We start from the raw sequence: 26,251 nt of genomic DNA, 5'->3' as shown, positions 1-26,251 counted from the left end.
GGCCACCGTAGGCAGACCTGGCTCTCAAAAGAAGACAGGCTATGTGCACACTGCCCACAACATGAGGTGGAAACTGATCTGCACTTCCTAACCTCCTGCCAAATGTATGACCATATTAGAGACACATATTTCCCTCAGATTACACAGACCCACAAAGAATTCAAAAACAAACCAGATTTTGATAACCTCCCATATCTACTGGGTGAAATACCACAGTGTGACATCACGCCAGCAATATTTGTGACCTGTTGCCACAAGAAAAGGTCAACCAGTGAAGAACAAACACCATTGTAAATACAACCCATATTTATGCTTATTTATTTTCCCTTTTGTACTTTAACCATTTGTACATTGTTACAACACTGTATATAGACATAATATGACATTTGAAATGTCTTTATTCTTTTGGAACTTCTGTGAGTGTAATGTTCACTGTTAATTTTTATTGTTTATTTCACTTTTGTATATTATCTACCTCACTTGCTTTGGCAATGTAAACATATGTTTCCCATGTCAATAAAGCCCCTTGAATTGAAATGAACTGAGCTAAAGTTGTTGGCACGTGCGCAGATGAAATACACCGCTGGAGCCAACGAAGCACTCTGTCTGCATCACCTGACCGCAGAGAGGAATACTGTGTTGATATGGCATCATTTGGTTCACAGAGAGGAATACCGTGTTGATATGGCATCATTTGGTTCACAGAGAGGAATACCGTGTTGATATGGCATCATTTGGTTCATAGAGAGGAATACTGTGTTGATATGGCATCATTTGGTTCATAGAGAGGAATACTGTGTTGATATGGCATCATTTGGTTCATAGAGAGGAATACTGTGTTGATATGGCATCATTTGGTTCATAGAGAGGAATACTGTGTTGATATGGCATCATTTGGTTCATACACGCCCTCTGCTGGTTGATGACGGAATAACGTTACTACAGGCTGAGTCATTCGGCCTGCCTGTCAAATCAACACACACACACACACACACACACACACACACACACACACACACACACACACACACACACACACACACACACACACACACACACACACACACACACACACACACACACACACACACACACACACACACACACACACATACACACACACACACACACACACACACACACACACACACAAATCAACTTAATGACAACAGCTTATTCATATTCCAAATAGGACTCGAGTGTTCAATGCCAAACATTCTCTCAATGTTTTCCAGACATCAATAACTTGAAGTGCACTAGGCCAGAGCTTTCTGGTGCAGTAAAGTGTTACTTAGATTGAATCACAAGAGAACAAAGCTCTTGAATGACATGTCCTCGTGTCCTAAGATGGGACAATGAGTCAGTGTACCGTGAGTACAACTGTCATCCAAGCAGTACTCTGGACTCCGTGGAACTCAAGCCGGCATTGTTCTATTCAAGTGGTTGGAATGGGACTGGTACTTGTTGTTGGAGAACCTGGTATTTGGAATGGGACTGGTACTTGTTGTTGGAGAAGCTGGTATTTGGAATGGGACTGGTACATGTTGTTGGAGAAGCTGGTATTTGGAATGGGACTGGTACTTGTTGTTGGAGAAGCTGGTATCTGGTCCATGTTGTTGGAGAAGCTGATATTTGGAATGGGACTGGTACATGTTGTTGGAGAAGCTGGTATCTGGTCCATGTTGTTGGAGAAGCTGGTATTTGGAATGGGACTGGTACATGTTGTTGGAGAAGCTGGTATTTGGAATGGGACTGGTACTTGTTGTTGTAGAAGCTGGTATTTGGTACTTGTTGTTGGAGAAGCTGGTATTTGGTACTTGTTGTTGGAGAAGCTGATACCTGGTCCATGTTGTTGTAGAAGCTGGTATTTGGTACTTGTTGTTGGAGAAGCTGGTACCTGGTCCATGTTGTTGTAGAAGCTGGTATTTGGTACTTGTTGTTGTAGAAGCTGGTATCTGGTACTTCCGGCGCCGAAAAGAGATGGCCGCCTCGCTTCGCGTTCCTTGGAAAATATGCAGTATTTTGTTTTTTTATGTGTTATTTCTTACATCGGTACCCCAGGTAATCTTAGGTTTCATTACATACAGTCGGGAGGAACTACTGAATATACGATTAACGTCAACTCATCATCGTTCCTACCAGGAATATGACTTTCCCGAAACGGATCCAGTGTTTTGCCTTCCACCCAATACAATGGATCTGATCCCAGCCGGCGACCCTGTGCGACGCCGAAAAAGGGGCAAACGAGGCGGTCTCGTGGTCAGGCTTCGGAGACGGGCACATCGCGCTCCACTCCCTAGCATACTACTCGCCAATGTCCAGTCTCTTGACAATAAGGTTGATGAAATCCGAGCACGGGTAGCATTCCAGAGAGACATCAGGGATTGCAACGTGCTCTGCTTCACGGAAACATGGCTAACTCAAGGGACGCTAACGGAGTCGGTGCAGCCAGCTGGTTTCTTCATGCATCGCGCCGACAGAAACAAACATCTTTCCGGTAAGAAGAGGGGCGGGGGGGTATGCCTTATGATTAACGAGAAGTGGTGTGATCATCATAACAACACACAGGAACTCAAGTCATTCTGTTCACCTGATCTAGAACTCCTCACAATCAAATGTCGACCGCATTATCTACCAAGGGAATTCTCTTCAATCATAATCACAGCCGTATATATTCCCCCCCAAGCAGACACATCGATGGCCCTGAACGAACTTTATCTGACTCTTTGTAAACTGGAAACCACACACCCTGAGGCTGCATTCATCGTAGCTGGGGATTTTAACAAGGCTAATCTAAAAACAAAACTCCCTAAATTCTATCAGCATATCGATTGTGCTACCAGGGCTGGGAAAACCCTAGATCATTGTTATACTAATTTCCGCGACGCATATAAGGCCCTCCCCCGCCCCCCTTTCGGAAAAGCTGACCACGACTCCATTTTGTTGATTCCAGCCTACAAACAGAAACTCAAACAACAAGCTCCCGCGCTCAGGTCTGTTCAACGCTGGTCCGACCAATCTGAATCCACGCTTCAAGACTGCTTCGATCACGCGGATTGGAATATGTTCCGCATCGCGTCCAACAACAATATTGACGAATATGCTGATTCGGTGAGCGAGTTCATTAGGAAGTGCATTGACGATGTTGTACCCACAGCAACGATTAAAACATTCCCAAACCAGAAACCGTGGATTGACGGCAGCATTCGCGTGAAACTGAAAGCGCGAACCACTGCTTTTAACCAGGGCAAGGTGACCGGAAGCATGACCGAATACAAACAGTGTAGCTATTCTCTCCGCAAGGCAATCAAACAGGCTAAGTCCCAGTACAGAGACAAAATCGAGTCGCAATTCAACAGCTCACACACAAGAGGTATGTGGCAGGGTCTACAGTCAATCACGGATTACAAAAAGAAAACCAGCCCCGTCGCGGACCAGGATGTCTTGCTCCCAGACAGGCTAAACAACTTTTTTGCCCGCTTTGAGGACAATACAGTGCCACTGACACGGCCCCCTACCAAAACCTGCGGGCTCTCCTTCACTGCAGCCGAGGTGAGTAAAACATTTAAACGTGTTAACCCTCGCAAGGCTGCAGGCCCAGACGGCATTCCCAGCCGCGTCCTCAGAGCATGCGCAGACCAGCTGGCTGGTGTGTTTACGGACATATTCAATCAATCCTTATCCCAGTCTGCTGTTCCCACATGCTTCAAGAGGGCCACCATTGTTCCTGTTCCCAAGAAAGCTAAGGTAACTGAGCTAAACGACTACCGCCCCGTAGCACTCACTTCCGTCATCATGAAGTGCTTTGAGAGACTAGTCAAGGACCATATCACCTCCACCCTACCGGACACCCTAGACCCACTCCAATTTGCTTACCGACCCAATAGGTCCACAGACGACGCAATCGCAACCACACTGCACACTGCCCTAACCCATCTGGACAAGAGGAATACCCATGTGAGAATGCTGTTCATCGATTACAGCTCAGCATTTAACACCATAGTACCCTCCAAACTCGTCATCAAGCTCGAGACCCTGGGTCTCGACCCCGCCCTGTGCAACTGGGTCCTGGACTTCCTGACGGGCCGCCCCCAGGTGGTGAGGGTAGGTAACAACATCTCCACCCCGCTGATCCTCAACACTGGGGCCCCACAAGGGTGCGTTCTGAGCCCTCTCCTGTACTCCCTGTTCACCCACGACTGCGTGGCCATGCACGCCTCCAACTCAATCATCAAGTTTGCGGATGACACTACAGTGGTAGGCTTGATTACCAACAACGACGAGACGGCCTACAGGGAGGAGGTGAGGGCCCTCGGAGTGTGGTGTCAGGAAAATAACCTCACACTCAACGTCAACAAAACAAAGGAGATGATTGTGGACTTCAGGAAACAGCAGAGGGAGCACCCCCCTATCCACATCGACGGGTCAGTAGTGGAGAAGGTGGAAAGTTTTAAGTTCCTCGGTGTACACATCACAGACAAACTGAATTGGTCCACCCACACAGACAGCGTTGTGAAGAAGGCGCAGCAGCGCCTCTTCAACCTCAGGAGGCTGAAGAAATTCGGCTTGTCACATAAAGCACTCACAAACTTCTACAGATGCACAATCGAGAGCATCCTGTCGGGCTGTATCACCGCCTGGTACGGCAACTGCTCCGCCCACAACCGTAAGGCTCTCCAGAGGGTAGTGAGGTCTGCAGAACGCATCACCAGGGGCAAACTACCTGCCCTCCAGGACACACCACCCGATGTCACAGGAAGGCCATAAAGATCATCAAGGACAACAACCACCCAAGCCACTGCCTGTTCACCCCGCTATCATCCAGAAGGCGAGGTCAGTACAGGTGCATCAAAGCAGGGACCGAGAGACTGAAAAACAGCTTCTATCTCAAGGCCATCAGACTGTTAAACAGCCACCACTAACATTTAGCGGCCGCTGCCAACATACTGACTCAACTCCAGCCACTTTAAAAATGGGAATTGATGGAAATTATGTAAAAATGTACCACTAGCCACTTTAAACAATGCCACTTAATATAATGTTTACATACCCTACATTACCCATCTCATATGTATATACTGTACTCTATATCATCTACTGCATCTTGCCATCTTTATGTAATACATGTACCACTAGCCACTTTAAACTATGCCACTTTATGTTTACATACCCTACAGTACTCATCTCATATGTATATACCGTACTCTATACCATCTACTGCATCTGCCATGCCGTTCTGTACCACCACTCATTCATATATCTTTGTACATATTCTTTATCCCTTTACACTTGTGTGTGTGTGTAAGGTAGTAGTTGTGGAATTGTTAGGTTAGATTACTTGTTGGTTATTACTGCATTGTCGGAACTAGAAGCACAAGCATTTCGCTACACTCGCATTAACATCTGCTAACCATGTGTATGTGACTAATAAATTTGATTTGATTTGATTTGATTTGATATATTTTTGACATACTCTCCAGTGAGCCTTCACAGATGCAGTTAGCATATCTTCCATCTTCTTCGATAAACAATGACATTCGATTTGTAACCCACAGAGATGCAGCAAAACAAGCCTGAGTAGGTAGACAGCTACAGATACATAATACTGAGTAGGTAGACAGCTACAGATACATAATACTGAGTAGGTAGACAGCTACAGATACATAATACTGTGTGGTCGACAGCTACAGATACATAATACTGAGTAGGTAGACAGCTACAGATACATAATACTGAGCAGGTTTATACTGTACGAGTCATTCCACAACAGAAACACAGCTACATAATACTGAGCAGGTTTATACTGTATGAGTCATTCCACAACAGAAACAACAGGCATCAGGCAGGATGCTGAGTTAGCTGACTGCTACAGAGAAGCTTCAGAGAAGCACTCCTTAGTGTTCACGTTTCCCACCACCCATTGGCCTCGGGGTGCACCAGTCCTATGGGGCCTCGAGCCAAACAAACAGAAGCCAGAGAATCACCCAATCAGACCTGGACAGTTTGGGAAAGTGGAATCACAACCCACTCCTGGCAAGAAGTAACTCCTGTTGCCGTCTAGTCGGTTAAAGGGACTAGTGCCAGACAGCAGGCAGATAGATATAGGTTTTACTAAGCCAATACAGTGGAGCTGGCTGAGGACGCAAGTCAACACAAGCTGGTCCTCCTAACTATCACAGTCAACAAGCCTATTGGTCCTCCTAACAATCACAGTCAACAAGCCTATTGGTCCTCCTAACAATCACAGTCATCAAGCCTATTGGTCCTCCTAACAATCACAGTCAACAAGCCTATTGGTCCTCCTAACAATCACAGTCATCAAGCCTATTGGTCCTCCTAACTATCACAGTCAACAAGCCTATTGGTCCTCCTAACAATCACAGTCAACAAGCCTATTGGTCCTCCTAACAATCACAGTCATCAAGCCTATTGGTCCTCCTAACAATCACAGTCAACAAGCCTATTGGTCCTCCTAACAATCACAGTCAACAAGCCTATTGGTCCTCCTAACAATCACAGTCATCAAGCCTATTGGTCCTCCTAACAATCACAGTCAACAAACCTATTGGTCCTCCTAACAATCACAGTCAACAAGCCTATTGGTCCTCCTAACAATCATAGTCATCAAGCCTATTGGTCCTCCTAACAATCACAGTCAACAAGCCTATTGGTCCTCCTAACAATCACAGTCAACAAGCCTATTGGTCCTCCTAACAATCACAGTCATCAAGCCTATTGGTCCTCCTAACAATCACAGTCAACAAGCCTATTGGTCCTCCTAACAATCACAGTCAACAAACCTATTGGTCCTCCTAACAATCACAGTCAACAAGCCTATTGGTCCTCCTAACAATCACAGTCATCAAGCCTATTGGTCCTCCTAACAATCACAGTCAACAAGCCTATTGGTCCTCCTAACAATCACAGTCATCAAACCTATTGGTCCTCCTAACAATCACAGTCAACAAGCCTATTGGTCCTCCTAACAATCACAGTCAACAAGCCTATTGGTCCTCCTAACAATCACAGTCATCAAACCTATTGGTCCTCCTAACAATCACAGTCAACAAGCCTATTCATATTGTTTCATTGTCATCTGCAGGTGAAGACACGGCCCACTATAAGGGCTTGCCAGTCAGTATTTCATGGTAAGACCTACACCTGTTGTTATCCCGCACATGTGACAAATACTATGTGATTTGATATTGTGCCCAGTACTCTGCCCAATACTACTGCTTCGTCACAACGATTCTTCCTAGTCCAAATAGACTGAGTACGACAGCTCTACTGACTCACTTATAATGTTCACAGACTGGGACCAAAACAATGACATCCAAAGCAAACGTCATGAGTTAGCGAATACGGCTCTCTACTGGACTGAGTGTACCAAACATTAGGAACACCTTCCTAATATGGGGCATGGACTCTACAAGGTGTCGAAAGCGTTCCATGTTGACTCCAACGCTTGCCAAAGTTGTGTCAAGTTGGCTGGATATTCTTTGGGTGGCGGACCATTCTAGACATACTCGGGAAACTGTTGTGTGGTAAATACCCAGCAGCGTTGCAGTTCTTGACACAAACCAGTGCGTCTGGTACCTACTAACATACCCCGTTCAAAGGCACTTAAATATGTTGTCTTTCCCATTCACCCTCTGAACGGCACACATACAATCCATGTCTCAAATGTCTCAAGGCTTAAAAATCCTCATTTAACATGTCTCCTCCACCTTCATCTACACTGATTAAAGTGGATTTAACAAGTGACATCAATAAGGGATCATAGCTTTCACCTGGATTCACCTGGTCAGTCTGTCATGGAAAGAGCAGGTATTCATAATATTTTGTCCACTCAGTGTATGTATGTATGTATATACGTATATACAGTATCTACACTGGTACACTACAGAGACTATAGGTGTCCATACCTGGGTGTGGATTCACAGGGTACAGGGGTGGAGATGGAGTCCTTCCCAGGGACTGGAGGTCGAGGTACGGAGGCCGGGGCTTCTGCCAGGAGGTCAGAGAATACAGCTGTGGAAGTGGTGGTGTCCTCCTGACTCTCAAGGAGTGGTGCTGGGTAGGCCGGGGCTGGTGCTGGGTAGGCCGGGGCTGGTGCTGGGTAGGCCGGGGCTGGTGGGGCCTGGGCGGGTAAGGCTGGTTCTGGGGCTGGTGGTAGGTCTGCTAGTGGGGCCTGGAGGGATGCAGGTGGAGGTGGGTAGGCCGGGGCTGGTGGGGCCTGGGCGGGTAAGGCTGGTTCTGGGGATGGTGGTAGGGGTGGTTCTTGGGGGTCGGCTGGGGCTGCTAGTGGGGCCTGGGGGGATGCAGGTGGGGGTGTCTGGGGCTCAGCAGGCTCAGGGCCTAGCCTCTCTGGAGGAGTGGGAGGAGGAGGAGAGAAGTCTTCCTGAAGGTAGGTAGGGAGGGCAGGACAGAACTGGAAGATTTCTCTAGGAAACGTCGGAGGAGGTGGGAAAGAGGCAGGAGGAGGGGATGGGAAAGAGGCAGGAGGAGGGGATGGGGAGGAGGCAGGAGGAGGGGGTGGGTAGGAGGCAGGAGGAGGGAGTGGGGAAGAGGAGGTGACAAGGGGAGGCTCACTCCTCTCCTTAGTCAGGGAGGACCTGGAAAGGGACGGAGATAAGACAGAGTTAACAAACATACACACAAACATATACATATCATTGTTGGTTGTTTGGTATATTATAGTTTGGTAATATACCACAACAACTATACCACAACAACTATACCACAACAACTATACACAACAACTGTATTCAACAACCATATAGACGCACAAACATAGAGGAAACCCTATCCAACCACAACTTGAACACTGATAAAAGATCCCATTTTAAAAACCAACTTTTATCTGATTCTGATCTCTCAGTATGTGAGCAGAGCGAAGCTGAAGAGAGGAGCGGAGAGAGGAGCGGAGAGAGGAGCGGAGAGAGGAGAGGAGAGGAGAGAGGAGAGAGGAGAGGAGAGAGGAGCGGAGAGAGGAGCGGAGAGAGGAGCGGAGAGAGGAGAGGAGAGAGGAGAGGAGAGAGGAGAGGAGAGAGGAGCGGAGAGAGGAGTGGAGAGAGGAGCGGAGAGAGGAGCGGAGCGTGCCCCAATTTGACTGGAGCGAGGAGCTAGTTTCCCAAAGGCTCTCTCACCCACTCCAATTTCTTTCCAGTAGAAGCCAATTTATGTTTGAACCAAAAATGAGGTCAGAGGTTTCCTATTGAAGGTGTGATGCCTCCGGAGGCATGCAGAGGCCAAATTGAGCAAATTGAGCTGCATCGCCCTGCGCCTCCCAAATGTTGTACCAATCTGTAGGGCTCCATATAGAGCCACATTGACATACATTATATTTCACCTTTATTTAACCAGGTCGGCCAGTTGAGAACAAGTTCTCATTTACAACTGCGACCTGGCCAAGATAAAGCAAAGCAGTGCGACAGAAACAACAACACAGAGTTACATATGGAATAAACAAACGTACAGTCAATAACACAATAGAATTAAAAATAAAGTCTGTGAAGTGTGTGAAAATGGCGTGAGGAGGTATGGCAATAAATAGGCCATAGTAGCAAAGTAATTACAATTTAGCAGATTACACTGGAGTGATAGATGAGCAGATGATGGTGTGTAAGTAGTGATACTGGTGTGCAAAAGAGCAGAAAAGTAAATAAAAACAATATGGGGATGAGGTAGGTAGATTGGGTGGGCTATTTACAGATGGACTATGTACAGCTGCAGCGATCGGTTAGCTGCTCAGATAGCTGATGTTTAAAGTTAGTGAGGGAAATGTAAGTCTCCAGCTTCAGCGATTTTTGCAATTCGTTACACTCACTGGCAGCAGAGAACTGGAAGGAAAGGTGGCCAAAGGAGGTGTTGGCTTTGGGGATGACCAGTGAGATATACCTGCTGGAATGTGTGCTACGGGTGGGTGTTGTTATCGTGACCAGTGAGATGAGATAAGGCGGAGCTTTACCTAGCATAGACTTATAGATGACCTGGAGCCAGTGGGTCTGGCGACAAATATGTAGCGATGGCCAGCCGATAAGCGCGTACAGGTCGCAGTGGTGAGTGGTTTAAGGTGCTTTGGAAACAAAACGGATGGCACTGTGATAGACTGCATCCAATTTGCTGAGTAGAGTATTGGAAGCTATTTTGTAGATGACATCGCCGAAGTCAAGGATCGGTAGGATAGTCAGTTTTACTAGGGTAAGTTTGGCAGCATGAGTGAACTTCCAAATGCCTGAGCTATGCCTGAGCTATGTTGTTGATGTAAATTGAGAAGAGCGTGGGGCCTAGGATCGAGCCTTGGGGTACACCCTTGGTAAGAGGCAGTGGCTGAGACAGATGCAGCAGATGTTCTGATTTTATACACTGCACTCTTTGAGAGAGGTAGTTAGCAAACCAGGCCAAAGACCCCTCAGAGAAACCAATTCTCCTTAGCCGGCCCACAAGAATGTGATGAACTACCGTATCAAACGCTTTGGCCAAGTCAATAAAAATAGCAGCACAACATTACTTAGAATCAAGGGCAATGGTGCCATCATTGAGGACCTTTAAGGTTGCAGTGACACATCCATAACCTGAGCAGAAACCAGATTTCATATCAGAGAGAATACTATAGACATCAAGAATGCCAGTCAGTTGATTATTGACAAGTTTGTCCAACACTTTTGATAACCAGGGCAAAATATAAATAGGCCTATAACAGTTAGGATCAACTTGATCTCCCCTTTAAATAAAGGACACACTGTGGCTGCCTTCCAAGCAATGGGAACCTCCCCAGAAAGGAGAGACAGGTTAAACAGGTTGGAGATAGGCTTGGCGATGATATGGGCAGCAACCTTAAAGAAGAAAAGGTCTAAACCATCTGACCCAGTTGGTTTTTTGGGGTCTAGTTTAAGGAGCTCCGTTAGCACCTCGGACTCAGTGACCGCCCGCAGGGAGAAACTTTGTAGCAGGGCAGGAAGAAGCATTGGGGCTAGTCGGATTAGAAGGGGTGGGAGATGAGGAAATGTTGGACGGGCAAGGAGGCATGGCTGAGTCAGATAGGAATCCTGACTTAATGAAGTGGTGACTAAAGAGCTCAGCCATGTGCTTCTTGTCAGTAACAACCACATCATCAACATTAAGGGGCAGCTGTGAGGAGGAGGGTTTATTCTCCAGGTCTTTAACCGTTTTCCAGAACTTCTTGGGGTTCGACCCACAGAGAGAGAACTGCTCCTTAAAGTAACTAACTTTGGCCTTCCGGATAGCCTGAGTAAACTTATTTCTCATTTGCCTGAAAGAGAGCCAGTCAGCCTGAGTATGTGGGTGCTGAGCCTTTTGCCAAATGCAATTCTTGAGGTGGAGTAACTCTGCCAGATCACGGTGGAACCTGTTTTTAATTCTCATTTTCTTTATGGGGGCGTGTTTGTTAACAATACCACTGAAAATATCAAAAAAGAAGGTCCAGGCCTTTTCGACAGAGGGGATCAAGCTGATTCTATACCATTTTACAGAGCAGTTAATGAAGGATGGCTTGCTCATTAAAGTTTTTAGCAAGCGTCTATGACAAATCAGGACAGGTCGTTTCACTGAGCAGCTATTACGAACACAGGTTGTAAAACAGTGATCACTAAGATCACTACAGAAAACACCAGACTGATACCTATCAGGATTATTTGTAAAGATAACGTCGAGGAGAGTCGCCTACATATTAGACACACATTTCCCTCAGATTACACAGATCCACAAAGAATTCATTAACAAACCCAAACATTGATAAACTCCCATATCTACTGGGTGAAATACCACAGTGTTCCATCACAGCAGCAAGATTTGTGACATGTTGCCACAAGAAAAGGTCAACCAGTGAATAACAAACACCATTGTAAATACAACCCATTTTTATGTTTATTTATTTTCCCTTTTATACTTCAACTACTTGCACATTGTTACAACACTGTAAAGAGAGAGAGAGAGAAACAGAGAGAGAAAAACAGAGACAGAGAGAGAGAAACAGAGAGAGACAGAGAGCAAGAGAGAGAGAGAAACAGAGAGAGAGACAGAGAGAGAGACAGAGAGAGAAAAAGAGAGAGAAACAGAGAGAGACAGAGAGAGAGAGAGACAGAGACAGAGACAGAGACAGAGAGAGAGAGAGAGAGAGAGAGAGAGAGAGAGAGAGAGAGAGAGAGAGAGAGAGAGAGAGAAAGAGAGAGAGAGAGACAGAGAGAGAAACAGAGAGAGAGAGACAGAGAGAGAGAAACAGAGAGAGAGAGAGAGAGAGACAGAGAGAGAGAAACAGAGAGAGAAAAACAGAGACAGAGAGAGAGAAACAGAGAGAGAAACAGAGAGAGACAGAGAGAGAGAAACAGAGAGAGAAAAACAGAGACAGAGAGAGAGAAACAGAGAGAGACAGAGAGCAAGAGAGAGAGAGAAACAGAGAGAGAAACAGATAGAGAGACAGAGAGAGAAACAGAGAGAGAAACAGAGAGAGACAGAGAGAGAGACAGACAGAGAGAGAGACAGAGAGAGAGACAGAGAGGGAGAGAGAGACAGAGAGAGAGAAACAGAGAGAGACAGAGAGAGAGACAGAGAGAGAGAAACAGAGAGAGAAACAGAGAGAGAGAGCGAGAGAGACAGAGAGAGAAACAGAGAGAGAGAGAGAGAGAGAGAAACATAGAGAGAAACAGAGAGAGAAACAGAGAGAGAGAGAGAGAGAGAGAGACAGAGAGAAACAGAGAGAAACAGAGAGGGAGAGAGAGACAGAGAGAGAGAAACAGAGAGAGACAGAGAGAGAGACAGAGAGAGAGAAACAGAGAGAGAGAGAGAGAGAGAGAGAGAGAGAGAGAGAGAGAGAGAGAGAGAGAGAGAGAGAGAGAGAGAGAGAGAGAGAGGGAGAGAGAGAGAGAGAGAGAGACAGACAGACAAGAGAGATAACTTCTAACAGCAACACAACGTGTAGAAACTCACCTCAAGTTACCCAATAACCAGTCTACTGTAGAAGAAGTCACAGAGCTGTAGATTGAAAAGGTGCTCCTACACTCCAACGACCAGATATAGTACACTGCTCTTCTCTCTGTCTTTCTCAAACACATGTTTCTTCTGAACCCCGTGTGAGCCAATGACTTCAGAGTGTCTGTATGAGCAGATACACACACACACGCACGCACGCACGCACGCGCACGCGCACACGCACACACTCACACACACACACACACACACACGCAGTTCACAGCTCCAGCCACTCACAGAGCCAGGACAGGGGTTATAATACACTATACTAAACGTACACACACACAACACACACACTAAGTACACACACACACACATACACACTCAACACATAATCTCTCTCTCTCTCTCGCTTTCTCTTTCTCTCACACACGAACACACAAAATACTCTCAGTAGCTACAGTTGAAGTCGGAAGTTTACATTCACATTAGCCAAATACATTTAAACTCAGTTTTTCACAATTCCTGACATTAATCCTAGTAAAAATTCCCTGTTTTAGGTCAGTTAGGATCACCACTTTATTTTAAGAATGTGAAATGTCAGAATAATAGTAGAGAGAATGATTTATTTCAGCTTTTATTTCTTTCATTACATTCCCAGTGGGTCAGAAGTTTACATACTCAATTAGTATTTGCTAGCATTGCCTTTAAATTGTTTAACTTGGGTCAAACGTTTCGGGTAGCCTTCCACAAGCTTCCCACAATAAGTTGGGTGAATTTTGACCCATTCCTCCTGACAGAGCTGGTGTAACTGAGTCAGGTTTGTAGGCCTCCTTGCTCGCACACACTTTTTCAGTTCTGCCCACACATTTTCTATAGGATTGAGGTCAGGGCTTTGTGATGGCCACTCCAATACCTTGACTTTGTTGTCCTTAAGACATTTTGCCACAACTTTGGAAGTATGCTTGGGGTCATTGTCCATTTGGAAGACCCATTTGTGACCAAGCTTTAACTTCCTGAGTCTTGAGATGCTGCTTCAATATATCCACAATTTTAAAATCCTCATGACGCCATCTATTTTGTGAAATGCACCAGTCCCTCCTGCAGCAAAGCACCCCCACAACATGATGCTGCACCCCTGTGCTTCACGGTTGGGATGGTGTTCTTCGGCTTGCAAGCCTCCCCCTTTTTCCTCCAAACATAACGATGGTCATCATGACCAAATAGTTATATTTTTGTTTCATCAGACCAGAGGACGTTTCTCCAAAAAGTACGATATTTGTCCCCATGTGAAGTTGCAAACCGTAGTCTGTCTTTTTTATGGCGGTTTTGGAGCAGTGGCTTCTTCCTTGCTGAGCAGCCTTTCAGGTTATGTCGATATAGGACTCGTTTTACTGTGGATATAGATACTTTTGTACCTGTTTCCTCCAGCATCTTCACAAGGTCCTTTGCTGTTGTTCTGGGATTGATTTGCACTTTTCGCACCAAAGTACGTTCATCTCTAGGAGACAGAACGCGTCTCCTTCCTGAGCGGTATGACAGCTGTGTGGTCCCATGGTGTTTATACCTGCGTACTATTGTTTGTACAGATGAACATGGTACCTTCAGGAGTTTGGAAATTGCTCCCAAGGATGAACCAGATTTGTGAAGGTCTACAATTTATTTTCTGAAGTCTTGGCTGATTTCTTTTGTTTTCCCATGATGTCAAGCAAAGAGGCACTGAGTTTGAAAGCAGGCCTTGAAATACATCCACAAGTACACCTCCAATTGACTCAAATGATGTCAATTAGCCTATCAGAAGCTTCTAAAGCCATGACATAATTCTCTGGAATTTTCCAAGCTGTTTAAAGGCACAGTCAACTTAGTGTACGTGAACTTCTGACCCACTGGAATTGTGATACAGTGAATTATAAGTGAAATATTCTGTCTGTAAACAATTGTTGGAAAAATTATTTGTGTCCTGCACAAAGTAGATGTCCTAACCGACTTGCCAAAACTATAGTTTGTTAACAATAAATGTGTGGAGTGGATAAAATTTGAGTTTTAATGACTCCAACCTAAGTGTATGTAAACTTCCGACTTCAACTGTACATATAAAGTAATAATCTACATCTAGTAGGGTTAGGGTTAGGGTCCATCTAGTAGGTGACATATCATATCTATATGTTTGTGTTATTTAGTCTCCCTCCCCTCACCCCGTCCTCTCCTCCTCTCCCTCCCCTCACCCCGTCCTCTCCTCCTCTCCCTCCCCTCACCCCGTCCTCTCCTCCTCTCCCTCCCCTCGCCCCGTCCTCTCCTCCTCTCCCTCCCCTCACCCCGTCCTCTCCTCCTCTCCCTCCCCTCACCCCGTCCTCTCCTCCTCTCCCTCCCCTCACCCCTATCCTCTCCTCCTCTCCCTCCCCTCGCCCTGTCCTCTCCTCCTCTCCCTCCCCTCACCCCGTCCTCTCCTCCTCTCCCTCCCCTCACCCCGTCCTCTCCTCCTCTCCCTCCCCTCACCCCGTCCTCTCCTCCTCTCCTCCCCTCGCCCCCCTGTCCTCTCCTCCTCTCCCTCCCCTCACCCCGTCCTCTCCTCCTCTCCCTCCCCTCACCCCGTCCTCTCCTCCTCTCCCTCCCCTCACCCCGTCCTCTCCTCCTCTCCCTCCCCTCACCCAACTTGTCCTCTCCTCCTCTCCCTCCCCTCACCCCCCTGTCCTCTCCTCCTCTCCCTCCCCTCACCCCCCTGTCCTCTCCTCCTCTCCCTCCCCTCGCCCCGTCCTCTCCTCCTCTCCCCTCCCCTCACCCCCCTGTCCTCGCCTCCTCTCCTCCCCTCACCCCCCTGTCCTCTCCTCCTCTCCTCCCCTCGCCCCGTCCTCTCCTCCTCTCCCTCCCCTCACCCCCCTGTCCTCTCCTCCTCTCCTCCCCTCGCCCCCCTGTCCTCTCCTCCTCTCCCTCCCCTCACCCCCCTGTCCTCTCCTCCTCTCCCTCCCCTCACCCCCCTGTCCTCTCCTCCTCTCCCTCCCCTCACCCCCCTGTCCTCTCCTCCTCTCCCTCCCCTCACCCCCCTGTCCTCTCCTCCTCTCCCTCCCCTCGCCCGTCCTCTCCTCCTCTCCCTCCCCTCGCCCCCCTATCCTCTCCTCCTCTCCTCCCCTCACCCCCCTGTCCTCTCCTCTCCCTCCCCTCGCCCCCCTATCCTCTCCTCCTCTCCTCCCCTCACCCCCCTATCCCCTCCTCCTCTCCCCTCCCCTCACCCCCCTGTCCTCTCCTCCTCTCCCCTCCCCTCGCCCCGTCCTCCCCTCCTCTCCCCTCCCCTCGCCCCCCTATCCTCTCCTCCTCTCCTCCCCTCACCCCCCTGTCCTCTCCTCTCCCTCCCCTCGCCCCCCTATCCTCTCCTCCTCTCCTCCCCTCACCCCCCTGTCCTCTCCTCTCCCTCCCCTCGCCCCCCTATCCTCTCCTCCTCTCCTCCCCTCACCCCCCTATCCTCTCCTCCTCTCCCTCCCCTCAGCCCCTGTCCTCGCCTCCTCTCCTCCCCTCGCCCCCCTATCCTCTCCTCTTCTCTCTCCCTCCCATCACCCCCCTATCCTATCCTCTTCTCTCTCCCTCCCCTCGCCCCCTGTCCTCTATTACTCTCCCTCCCCTCACCCCCGTCCTCTCCTCCTCTCCCTCCCCTGTCCTCTCCTCTTCTCTCTTCCTCCCCTCACCCCCGTCCGCTCCTCCTCTCTCCCTCCCCTCACTCCCCTATCCTCTCCTCCTCTCCCTCCCCTCACCCCCCTGTCCTCTCCTCCTCTCCCTCCCCTCGCCCCGTCCTCTCCTCCTCTCCCTCCCCTCACTCCCCTATCCTCTCCTCCTCTCCCTCCCCTCACCCCCCTGTCCTCTCCTCCTCTCCCTCCCCTCGCCCCGTCCTCTCCTCCTCTCCCTCCCCTCACCCCCCTGTCCTCTCCTCCTCTCCCTCCCCTCGCCCGTCCTCTCCTCCTCTCCCTCGCCCCCCTATCCTCTCCTCCTCTCCTCCCCTCACCCCCCTGTCCTCTCCTCTCCCTCCCCTCGCCCCCCTATCCTCTCCTCCTCTCCTCCCCTCACCCCCCTATCCCCTCCTCCTCTCCCTCCCCTCACCCCCCTGTCCTCTCCTCCTCTCCCTCCCCTCGCCCCGTCCTCCCCTCCTCTCCCTCCCCTCGCCCCCCTATCCTCTCCTCCTCTCCTCCCCTCACCCCCCTGTCCTCTCCTCTCCCTCCCCTCGCCCCCCTATCCTCTCCTCCTCTCCTCCCCTCACCCCCCTGTCCTCTCCTCTCCCTCCCCTCGCCCCCCTATCCTCTCCTCCTCTCCTCCCCTCACCCCCCTATCCTCTCCTCCTCTCCCTCCCCTCAGCCCCTGTCCTCGCCTCCTCTCCTCCCCTCGCCCCCCTATCCTCTCCTCTTCTCTCTCCCTCCCATCACCCCCCTATCCTATCCTCTTCTCTCTCCCTCCCCTCGCCCCCTGTCCTCTATTCCTCTCCCTCCCCTCACCCCCGTCCTCTCCTCCTCTCCCTCCCCTGTCCTCTCCTCTTCTCTCTTCCTCCCCTCACCCCCGTCCGCTCCTCCTCTCTCCCTCCCCTCACTCCCCTATCCTCTCCTCTCTTTCTCCCCTCACCCCTGTCCTCTCCTCCTCTCCCTCCCCTCACCCCCCCCGGTCCTCTCCTCCTCTCTCTCCCTCCCCTCCTCTCTCTTCCTCTCTGAGAACAGTCTTGGTTTCCACTAACGAGATTATTATTTACACCACACAGAGACAGAGACAGAGACAGAGACAGAGACAGAGACAGAGACAGAGACTGAGACTGAGACTGAGACTGAGACTGAGACAGAGACAGAGAGAGAGATCATGAGCAGATGAGCTTCTGCATTTTTCAGCATGTTTTAACAACAATATAGATTTAGAGTTGGATGAACTTGGATTTTTTCCCCACGAGGACATATACAGGATACTACCCTCCACAACATAACCTTCACTCCAAATCAAAATTTCAAACCCACAACTTGATTTTGGACTAAATGACCTGGAAGGATTCCTACAACCAAAGAGTCTTATTCCCAACGACTATACAACAAATGCTCTGGCAAACCCACCACCAGCAAAAGAGGCACAACAGAAACCTGAAAACATCATCCAACCTGGAACTGAGGGAGTCATGTTTAGTCTGAAGCTACTTCTAAAGCCAAGAAGAAAAATAAATGACAATAATCTATTTTACTTCATAAGGACTGAATGCCAAGTTAAAACCTTTCACGAGTCACAAACCCGGATCCGGGATCCCCCCATCACAAAAGCTGACTAGCATAGCCTAGCCTAAAGTTACAGGGATATCATAAAATGTTCATGAAATCACAAGTCCAAGACACCAAATGAAAGATACAGATCTTGTGATTCAAGCCATCATCTCTGATTTTTTAAATGTTTTACAGGGAAGACACAATATGTAAATCTATTAGCTAACCACATTAGCAAAAGACACCACTTTTTTTACTCCACCATTTTTTTTACTGCATCAGTAGCTATCACAAATTCGACCAAATAAAGATATAAATAGCCACTAACCAAGAAACAATTCTCATCAGATGACAGTCTGATAACATATTTATTGTATAGCATAGGTTTTGTTAGAAAAATGTGCATATTTCAGGTATAAATCATAGTTTACAATTGCAGCCCCCATTACAACTATCACTAAAATGACTAGAATAACTACAGAGACCATCGTGTATTAGCTAATTACTCATCATAAAACATTTCTTAAAAATACACAGCGTACAGCAGATGAAAGACACAGATCATGTGAATATAGCCAATATGTCAGATTTTCTAAGTGTTTTACAGCGAAAACACAATATAGCGTTATCTTAGCTTGCTACAAGTCAGTCACACAGTAGCATTGATTCATGCCAAAAATAGCAATAACGTTATAAACCACCAAACGCTATTAATTTTTTCACTAACCTTCTCAGAATTCTTCAGATGACAGTCCTGTAACATCATATTACACAATGCATATAGTTTGTTCGAAAATTTGCATATTTAGCCGCACAATTCGTGGTTACACAACGTGTTTAGTGGGCAAAAAATCAAGCAATCTGTCCGGCGCCATTTTGGAAAGGCACCTAATCTTATCGAAAACTATTCATAAACTTGACAAAAAAAATACAGGTTGGACAGCAATTGAAAGAGAAATTAGTTCTTAATGCAATCGCTGAATTACATTTTTAAAATTAACCTTACTGCGCAATACTGGGTACAATACAGGGTGCGATAGCGCAACGCTACATGGAAAATAATGGCGTCTAATACATTTTTCTTTTTCAACAGAACAACGTTTTATCAGCATAAATAGTACCTACTATTAGCTGAACTCCCATCAGAATCTTGTGAAAGGTGTCCGTTGGCCAAAATAATCGTTGCTGGGTTGGAGAATGTTTCCCTCGACGTTGCAATTAGCAGTACAGAATGGCATTCGAGAGAGAGACACCCACGTTTCTACAGCGCCATGGAAATAAATACCTGAAAATCGCAATATACTGACCTAAACTGGTATAATTCAGTTCAAAATAACAAGATTATGATGTCTTTAAAGCCTATAGCGAATAAAAACAGAGCCGGATACTTCTAGGAGCTAAAACCAGACGTTCTAAAAAGACATGCCAAGACCCTCTTTGCGTCAGCGCGAAGTCCCAAAAGGTCGGACACCTCGGTTCCAATCAATTTAAAAACTTTGGGAAATACGTAGCCACGTCATTTCAACTCTCCCTATTCGCTAACAGCCAGGGGAAGGCGTATGCAGTGCATCTCAACCAATAGAAGACAGGCAAAGTTAAAGACAGGTCTCAAAGCAGATGATAAAATTTCCCATTCTCACACAGACATAGGAAAAGTGCTCTAAGTCGAGTTCTGTTTCACTTACAGACATAATTCCAACGGTTTTAGAAACTAGAGAGTGTTTTCTATCCAATAGTAAGAATAATATGCATATTGTACGAGCAAGAATTGAGTAGGAGACCGTTTACATTGGATACACATTTGTGCTATGTCGAAATAGCACCCCCCTAGTGGCAAGAAGTTTTAAGGCTACCAAGCTTGCTAGGACAGAACAGATCCGACTGCAACCCACTAACTGCAATTAGCACTGAGGTGTGAAGTGAGAGGTGTCAAAGCCATTGAGCCCAACAATGGCAGGAGAGTGTCACACCCTACCCCACCCAAATGCAGATGCCTTTGAAGCCCCCTCCCTCTGTTCAGAAGTCATTACAATACAATACCACCTGGATGTAAAAAATGAGAAGGCACAAAAAGAGTACAAAATAAGCTTCTTATGGAAAATCAGAGACACTTTTTGTCCAAGTCCAGCAAGCGCCAGGACCGTCTCCTAAAGTTGATTCAGCTGTGGGATCGGGGCACCACCAGTACAGAGCTTGCTCAGGAATGGCAGCAGGCAGGTGTGAGTGTATCTGCACGCACAGTGAGGCGAAGACTTTTGGAGGATGGCCTGCTGTCAAGAAGGGCAGCAAAGAAGCCACTTCTCTCCAGGAAAAACATCAGGGACAGACTGATATTCTGCAAAAGTTACAGGGATTGGACTGCTGAGGACTGGTGTAAAGTAATTTTCTCGGATGAATCCCCTTTCTGATTGTTTGGGGCATCCGGAAAAAGCTTGTCCGGAGAAGACAAGGTGAGCGCTACCATCAGTTCTGTGTCATGCCAACAGTAAAGCATCCTGAGACCATTCGTGTGTGGGGTTGCTTCTCAGCTAAGGGAGTGGGCTCACTCACAATTTTGCCTAAGAACACAGCCATGAATAAAGAATGGTACCAACACATCCTCCGAGAGCAACTTCTCCCAACCATCAAGGAACAGTTTGGTGACGAACAATGTCTTTTCCAGCATGATGGAGCACCTTGCCATAAGGCAAAAGTGATAACTAAGTGGCTCGGGGAACAAAACATCGATATTTTGGGTCCATGGCCAGGAAACTCCTCAGACCTTAATCCCATTGAGAACTTGTGGTCAATCCTCAAGAGGAGGGTGGACAAACAAAAACCCACATATTCTGACAAACTCCAAGCATTGATTATGCAAGAATGGGCTGCCATCAGTCAGGATGTGGCCCAGAAGTTAATTGACAGCATTCCAGGGCAGATTGCAGAGGTCTTGAAAAAGAAGGGTCAACACTGCAAATATTGACTCTTTGCATCAACTTCATGTAATTGTCAATAAAAGCCTTTGACACTTATGAAATGCTTGTAATTATACTTCAGTATTCCATAGTAACATCTGACAAAAATATCTAACGACACTGAAGCAGCAAACTTTGTGGAAAATGTATATTTATGTCATTCTCAAAACTTTTGGCCACGACTGTAGATATGTGTTGGTGGTGGAGTAGGGGCCTGAGGCAGCAGCTAATGGGGATCCATAATAAATACAGATACAAACGTTGTTTCTCAATGAGACAGACAGACAGACAGACAGACAGACAGACAGACAGACAGACAGACAGACAGACAGACAGACAGACAGACAGACAGACAGACAGACAGACAGACAGTGTCTCTGTTGCACACCTAATTACTGTAGCTGCTGCCCATTAGACAACAAAGACCAGGTTTCATCAACCTGAAAAGGAAAGGGAAGAAAGATATATCTGAAGAGCTATGATGTTAGTCATGGGTCTGTGAACTCACCCACTCTCCTGTCCTGGTAGAGGAATGGTCTTCTCTTGTCCTGGTGGAGGAATGGTCTTCTCTTGTCCTGGTAGAGGAATGGTCTTCTCTTGTCCTGGTAGAGGAATGGTCTTCTCTTGTCCTGGTAGAGGAATGGTCTTCTCTTGTCCTGGTAGAGGAATGGTCTTCTCTTGTCCTGGTAGAGGAATGGTCTTCTCTTGTCCTGGTAGAGGAATGATCTTCTCTTGTCCTGGTAGAGGAATGGTCTTCTCCTGTCCTGGTAGAGGAATGGTCTTCTCTTGTCCTGGTGGAGGAATGGTCTTCTCTTGTCCTGGTAGCTCCTGTCCTGGTAGAGGAATGGTCTTCTCTTGTCCTGGTAGCTCCTGTCCTGGTGGAGGAATGGTCTTCTCCTGTCCTGGTAGGTCCTGCTCTGGTAGGTCCTGCTCTGGTAGGTCCTGTCCTGGTAGGTCCTGTCCTGGTAGCTCCTCTTCCTTCGCTAGTGTGTCTTCTCTCTGGCCCAGAGGGGTGGCTGTCTCTTCAGAGAGGGTATGAAACTCTGCTTCAGGAGACTCCAAAGGCTCCAGAGTCTGGAAGGGTCTGAAAAGTAGCAGAGGATTTAAAATGAGAGAGAGGTAATATTGTTGTTATATACGGAAAATATATAGAGTACATATACACTACCGTTCAAAAGTTTGGGGTGACTTAGAATTGTCCTTGTTTTTGAAAGAAAAAGAAAAAAATTTTGTCCATTAAAATAACATCAAATTTATCAGAAATACAGTGTAGACATTGTTAATGTTGTAAATGACTATTGTAGCGGGAAACGGCAGATTTCTCATGGAATATCTACATAGGCGTACAGAGGCCCATTATCAGCAACCATCACTCCTGTGTTCCAATGGCACGTTGTGTTAGCTAATCCAAGTTTATCATTTTAAAATGCTAATTGATCATTAGAAAACCCTTTTGCAATTATGTTAGCACAGCTGAAAACTGTGTCCTGATTAAAGAAGAAATAAAACTGGCCTTCATTAGACTAGTTGATTATCTGGAGCATCAGCATTTGTGGGTTCGGTTACAGACTCAAAATGGCCAGAAACAAAGAAATTTCTTCTGAAACGCATCAGTCTATTCTTGTTCTGAGAAATGAAGGCTATTCCATGCGAGAAATTGCCAAGAAACTGAAGATCTCGTACAACGCTGTGTACTACTCCCTTCACAGAACAGCGCAAACTGGCTCTAACCAGAATAGAAAGAGGAGTGGGAGAACCCGGTGCACAACTGAGCAAGAGGACAAGTACATTAGAGTGTCTAGTTTGAGAAACAGAAGCCTCACAAGTCCTCAACTGGCAGCTTCATTAAATAGTAGCCGCAAAACACTAGTCTCAACGTCAACAGTGAAGAGGAGACTCCGGGATGCTGTCCTTCTAGGCAGAGTTCCTCTGTCCAGTGTCTGTGTTCTTTTGCCCATCTAAATATTTAATTTTTATTGGCCAGTCTGAGATATGGCTTTTTCTTTGCAACTCTGCCTAGAAGGCCAGCATCCCGGAGTCGGCTCTTCACTGTTGACGTTGAGACTGGTGTTTTACGGGTACTATTAAATGAAGCTGCCAGTTCCCCAAAATTGTGAACGGTAGTGTGTGTGTGTGTGTGTGTGTGTGTGTGTGTGTGTGTGTGTGTGTGTGTGTGTGTGTGTGTGTGTGTGTGTGTGTGTGTTTGTGTGTGTGTGTGTGTGTGTGTGTATGTGTGTGTGTGTGTGTGGTTGTTGTTGTTTCAACAGTGAAACAACAACAGCTGTGTTCTCCCCTGTGAGAATAGCCCTATTCTAGTCCCAGAGGACAGGGGAGATGTCACTACTGATGTCACTAGTGATGTCAACCCATTGGATATAATAGTACTACAGTTCTCTCCATTGACCTCCATTATAATTCAACCACAGGTGCTGAATCACAAATTGCAACCTATTCCGTATGTAGTGCACTCAATTCACCCAGTCGCTACAAAGATACAGGCGTCCTTCCTAACTCAGTTGCCGTAGAGGAAGGAAACCGCTCAGGAATTTCCACATGAGGTCAATGGGGACTTTAAAACAGTTACAGAGTTGAATGGTTGTGATAATAGAAAACTGAGGATAGATCAAGAATCGAGTTACTCCACAATACTAACCTAAATGACAAGGTGAAAAGAAGGAAACATTGTGCCAAAGAAATTTACTTTATGTCCTGAATACAAAGCATTATGTTTGGAGCAAATTCAACACAACACATCACTGAGTACCACTCTTCATATTTCAAGCATGGTTGTGGCTGCATCATGTTATGAGTATGCTTGTCACAGGCAAGGACTAGGGAGTGTTTTAGGATAAAAAAGAAACAGAACAGAGCTGAGCACAGGTAAAATCCTAGCGGAAAACCTAGTTCAGTCTGCTTTCTAACAGACACTGGGAGATTAATTCACCTTTCAGCAGGACAATAACCTAAAACACAAGGCCAAATCTACACTGGAGTTGATTACCAAGAAGACAGTGAATGTTCTTGAGTGGCCAAGTTACACCTTTGACTTAAACCAGCTTGAAAAATCTATGGCAAGACTTGAAAATGGCTGTCTAGCAATGATCAACCACCATCTTGACAGAGCTTGAATATTTTTTTTTATATTAATGTGCAAATATTGTACAATCCATGTGTTTAAAGCTCTTAGAGACTTACCCAGAAAGACTCACAGCTCTTAGAGAGTTACCCAGAAAGACTCACAGCTCTTAGAGATTTACCCAGAAAGACTCACAGCTCTTAGAGACTTACCCAGAAAGACTCACAGCTCTTAGAGAGTTACCCAGAAAGACTCACAGCTCTTAGAGATTTACCCAGAAAGACTCACAGCTCTTAGACTTACCCAGAAAGACTCACATCTCTTAGAGATTTACCCTGAAAGACTCACAGCTCTTAGAGCCTGACCCAGAAAGACTCACAGCTCTTAGAGATTTACCCAGAAAGCCTCACAGCTCTTAGAGACTGACCCAGAAAGACTCACATCTCTTAGAGACTTACCCAGAAAGACTCACAGCTCTTAGAGACTTACCCAGAAAGACGCACAGCTCTTAGAGATTTACCCAGAGACTCACAGCTCTTAGAGACGTACCCAGAAAGACTCACGGCTGTAATCGCTGTTAGAGACTTACCCAGAAAGACTCACAGCTCTTAGAGACTTACCCAGAAAGACGCACAGCTCTTAGAGATTTACCCAGAGACTCACAGCTCTTAGAGACGTACCCAGAAAGACTCACGGCTGTAATCGCTGTTAGAGACTTACCCAGAAAGACTCACAGCTCTTAGAGACTTCCCAGAAAGACTCACGGCTGTAATCGCTGTTAGAGACTTACCCAGAAAGACTCACGGCTCTTAGAAATCTACCCAGAAAGACTCACAGCTCTTAGAGACTTACCCAGAAAGACTCACAGCTCTTAGAGACTTACCCAGAAAGACTCACAGCTCTTAGAGACTTACCCAGAAAGACTCACAGCTCTTAGAGACTTACCCAGAAAGACTCACAGCTCTTAGAGACTTACCCAGAAAGACTCACAGCTCTTAGAGACTTACCCAGAAAGACTCACAGCTCTTAGAGACTTACCCAGAAAGACTCACAGCTCTTAGAGACTTACCCAGAAAGACTCACAGCTCTTAGAGATTTGCCCAGAAAGACTCACAGCTCTTAGAGACTTACCCAGAAAGACTCACATCTCTTAGAGATTTACCCAGAAAGACTCACAGCTGTAATCACTGCCAAAGGTGATTCTAACATGTATTTATTCAGGGTTGTGAATAGTTATGTAAATGAGATATTTCTGTATTTAATTTTCAATACATTCACAAACATTTCTAAAAACATGTTTCCAATTTGGCATTATGAGGTATTGTGTGTAGATGGGTGACAGATATAAAATATATATTTAACCCATTTTCAATTCAGGCTGTAACAACAAAATGTGGAATAAGTCAAAGGGGTATGAATAGTTTCTGAAGGCAGTGTAGCTGTAAAACAGCTCCTTTTCCACTCCGCCCCATGGCAAAATGAGTAGAGTTTCAGCAAACGTGTTTTAAAACTGCAGCATTTTCCTCTACACCCCTACACATGTCAAAACGTGTAGAATTGCACTAAATTAACTCTAAAACGTATTTTTTTTTAAATGATATCCGCTGTCCGCAATGTGTGTATGGGGAATTTATTAAATTTGGGATTTATATATATTTTTTTACATAACATACGTTTTTAGGGTGAAAAGAAATGAATCCCAAGATTATTATTATTTATTTGTTGGTGTTATTTATATTTTATTGTAAGAGCAAAATTGTCCTCTGTAGTGGTCATTAGGAAGTAAATATGAAAACATGAACATTACAGTCAATGGGTACAGGAGGTGGAAACATTAACATTACAGTCAATGGGTACAGGAGGTGGAAACATTAACATTACAGTCAATGGGTACAGTAGGTGAAAACATTAACATTATAGTCAATGGGTACAGGAGGTGGAAAACATTAACATTACAGTCAATGGGTACAGTAGGTGAAACATATTAACATTACAGTCAATGGGTACAGGAGGTGGAAAACATTAACATTACAGTCAATGGGTACAGGAGGTGGAAAACATTACAGTCAATGGGTACA

The 26,251-nt window shown here is 46.4% G+C and overlaps 1 protein-coding gene across 2 annotated transcripts in view; it reads right to left on the bottom strand.

The window, feature by feature from the left end:
• LOC139580507 (titin-like) overlaps positions 1-26,251 on the bottom strand; it is a 128,734-nt gene that overhangs the window by 92,369 nt on the left and 10,114 nt on the right. For both annotated transcript variants that reach the window (XM_071409267.1, XM_071409268.1), the window contains exons 2-3: positions 21,606-22,181; positions 7,926-8,615 (exon numbers count right to left, since the gene is read on the bottom strand). In XM_071409267.1, the coding sequence (XP_071265368.1) occupies positions 7,926-8,615; positions 21,606-22,181 (1,266 nt within the window). The remainder of the gene's footprint in view (positions 1-7,925; positions 8,616-21,605; positions 22,182-26,251) is intronic.

This window comes from Salvelinus alpinus, chromosome 7 (assembly GCF_045679555.1).
Source record: "Salvelinus alpinus chromosome 7, SLU_Salpinus.1, whole genome shotgun sequence".
Lineage (NCBI taxonomy): Eukaryota > Metazoa > Chordata > Actinopteri > Salmoniformes > Salmonidae > Salvelinus > Salvelinus alpinus.
Note: the sequence above shows the minus strand (reverse complement) of the source record. Positions and strands in the feature narration are given on the sequence as shown.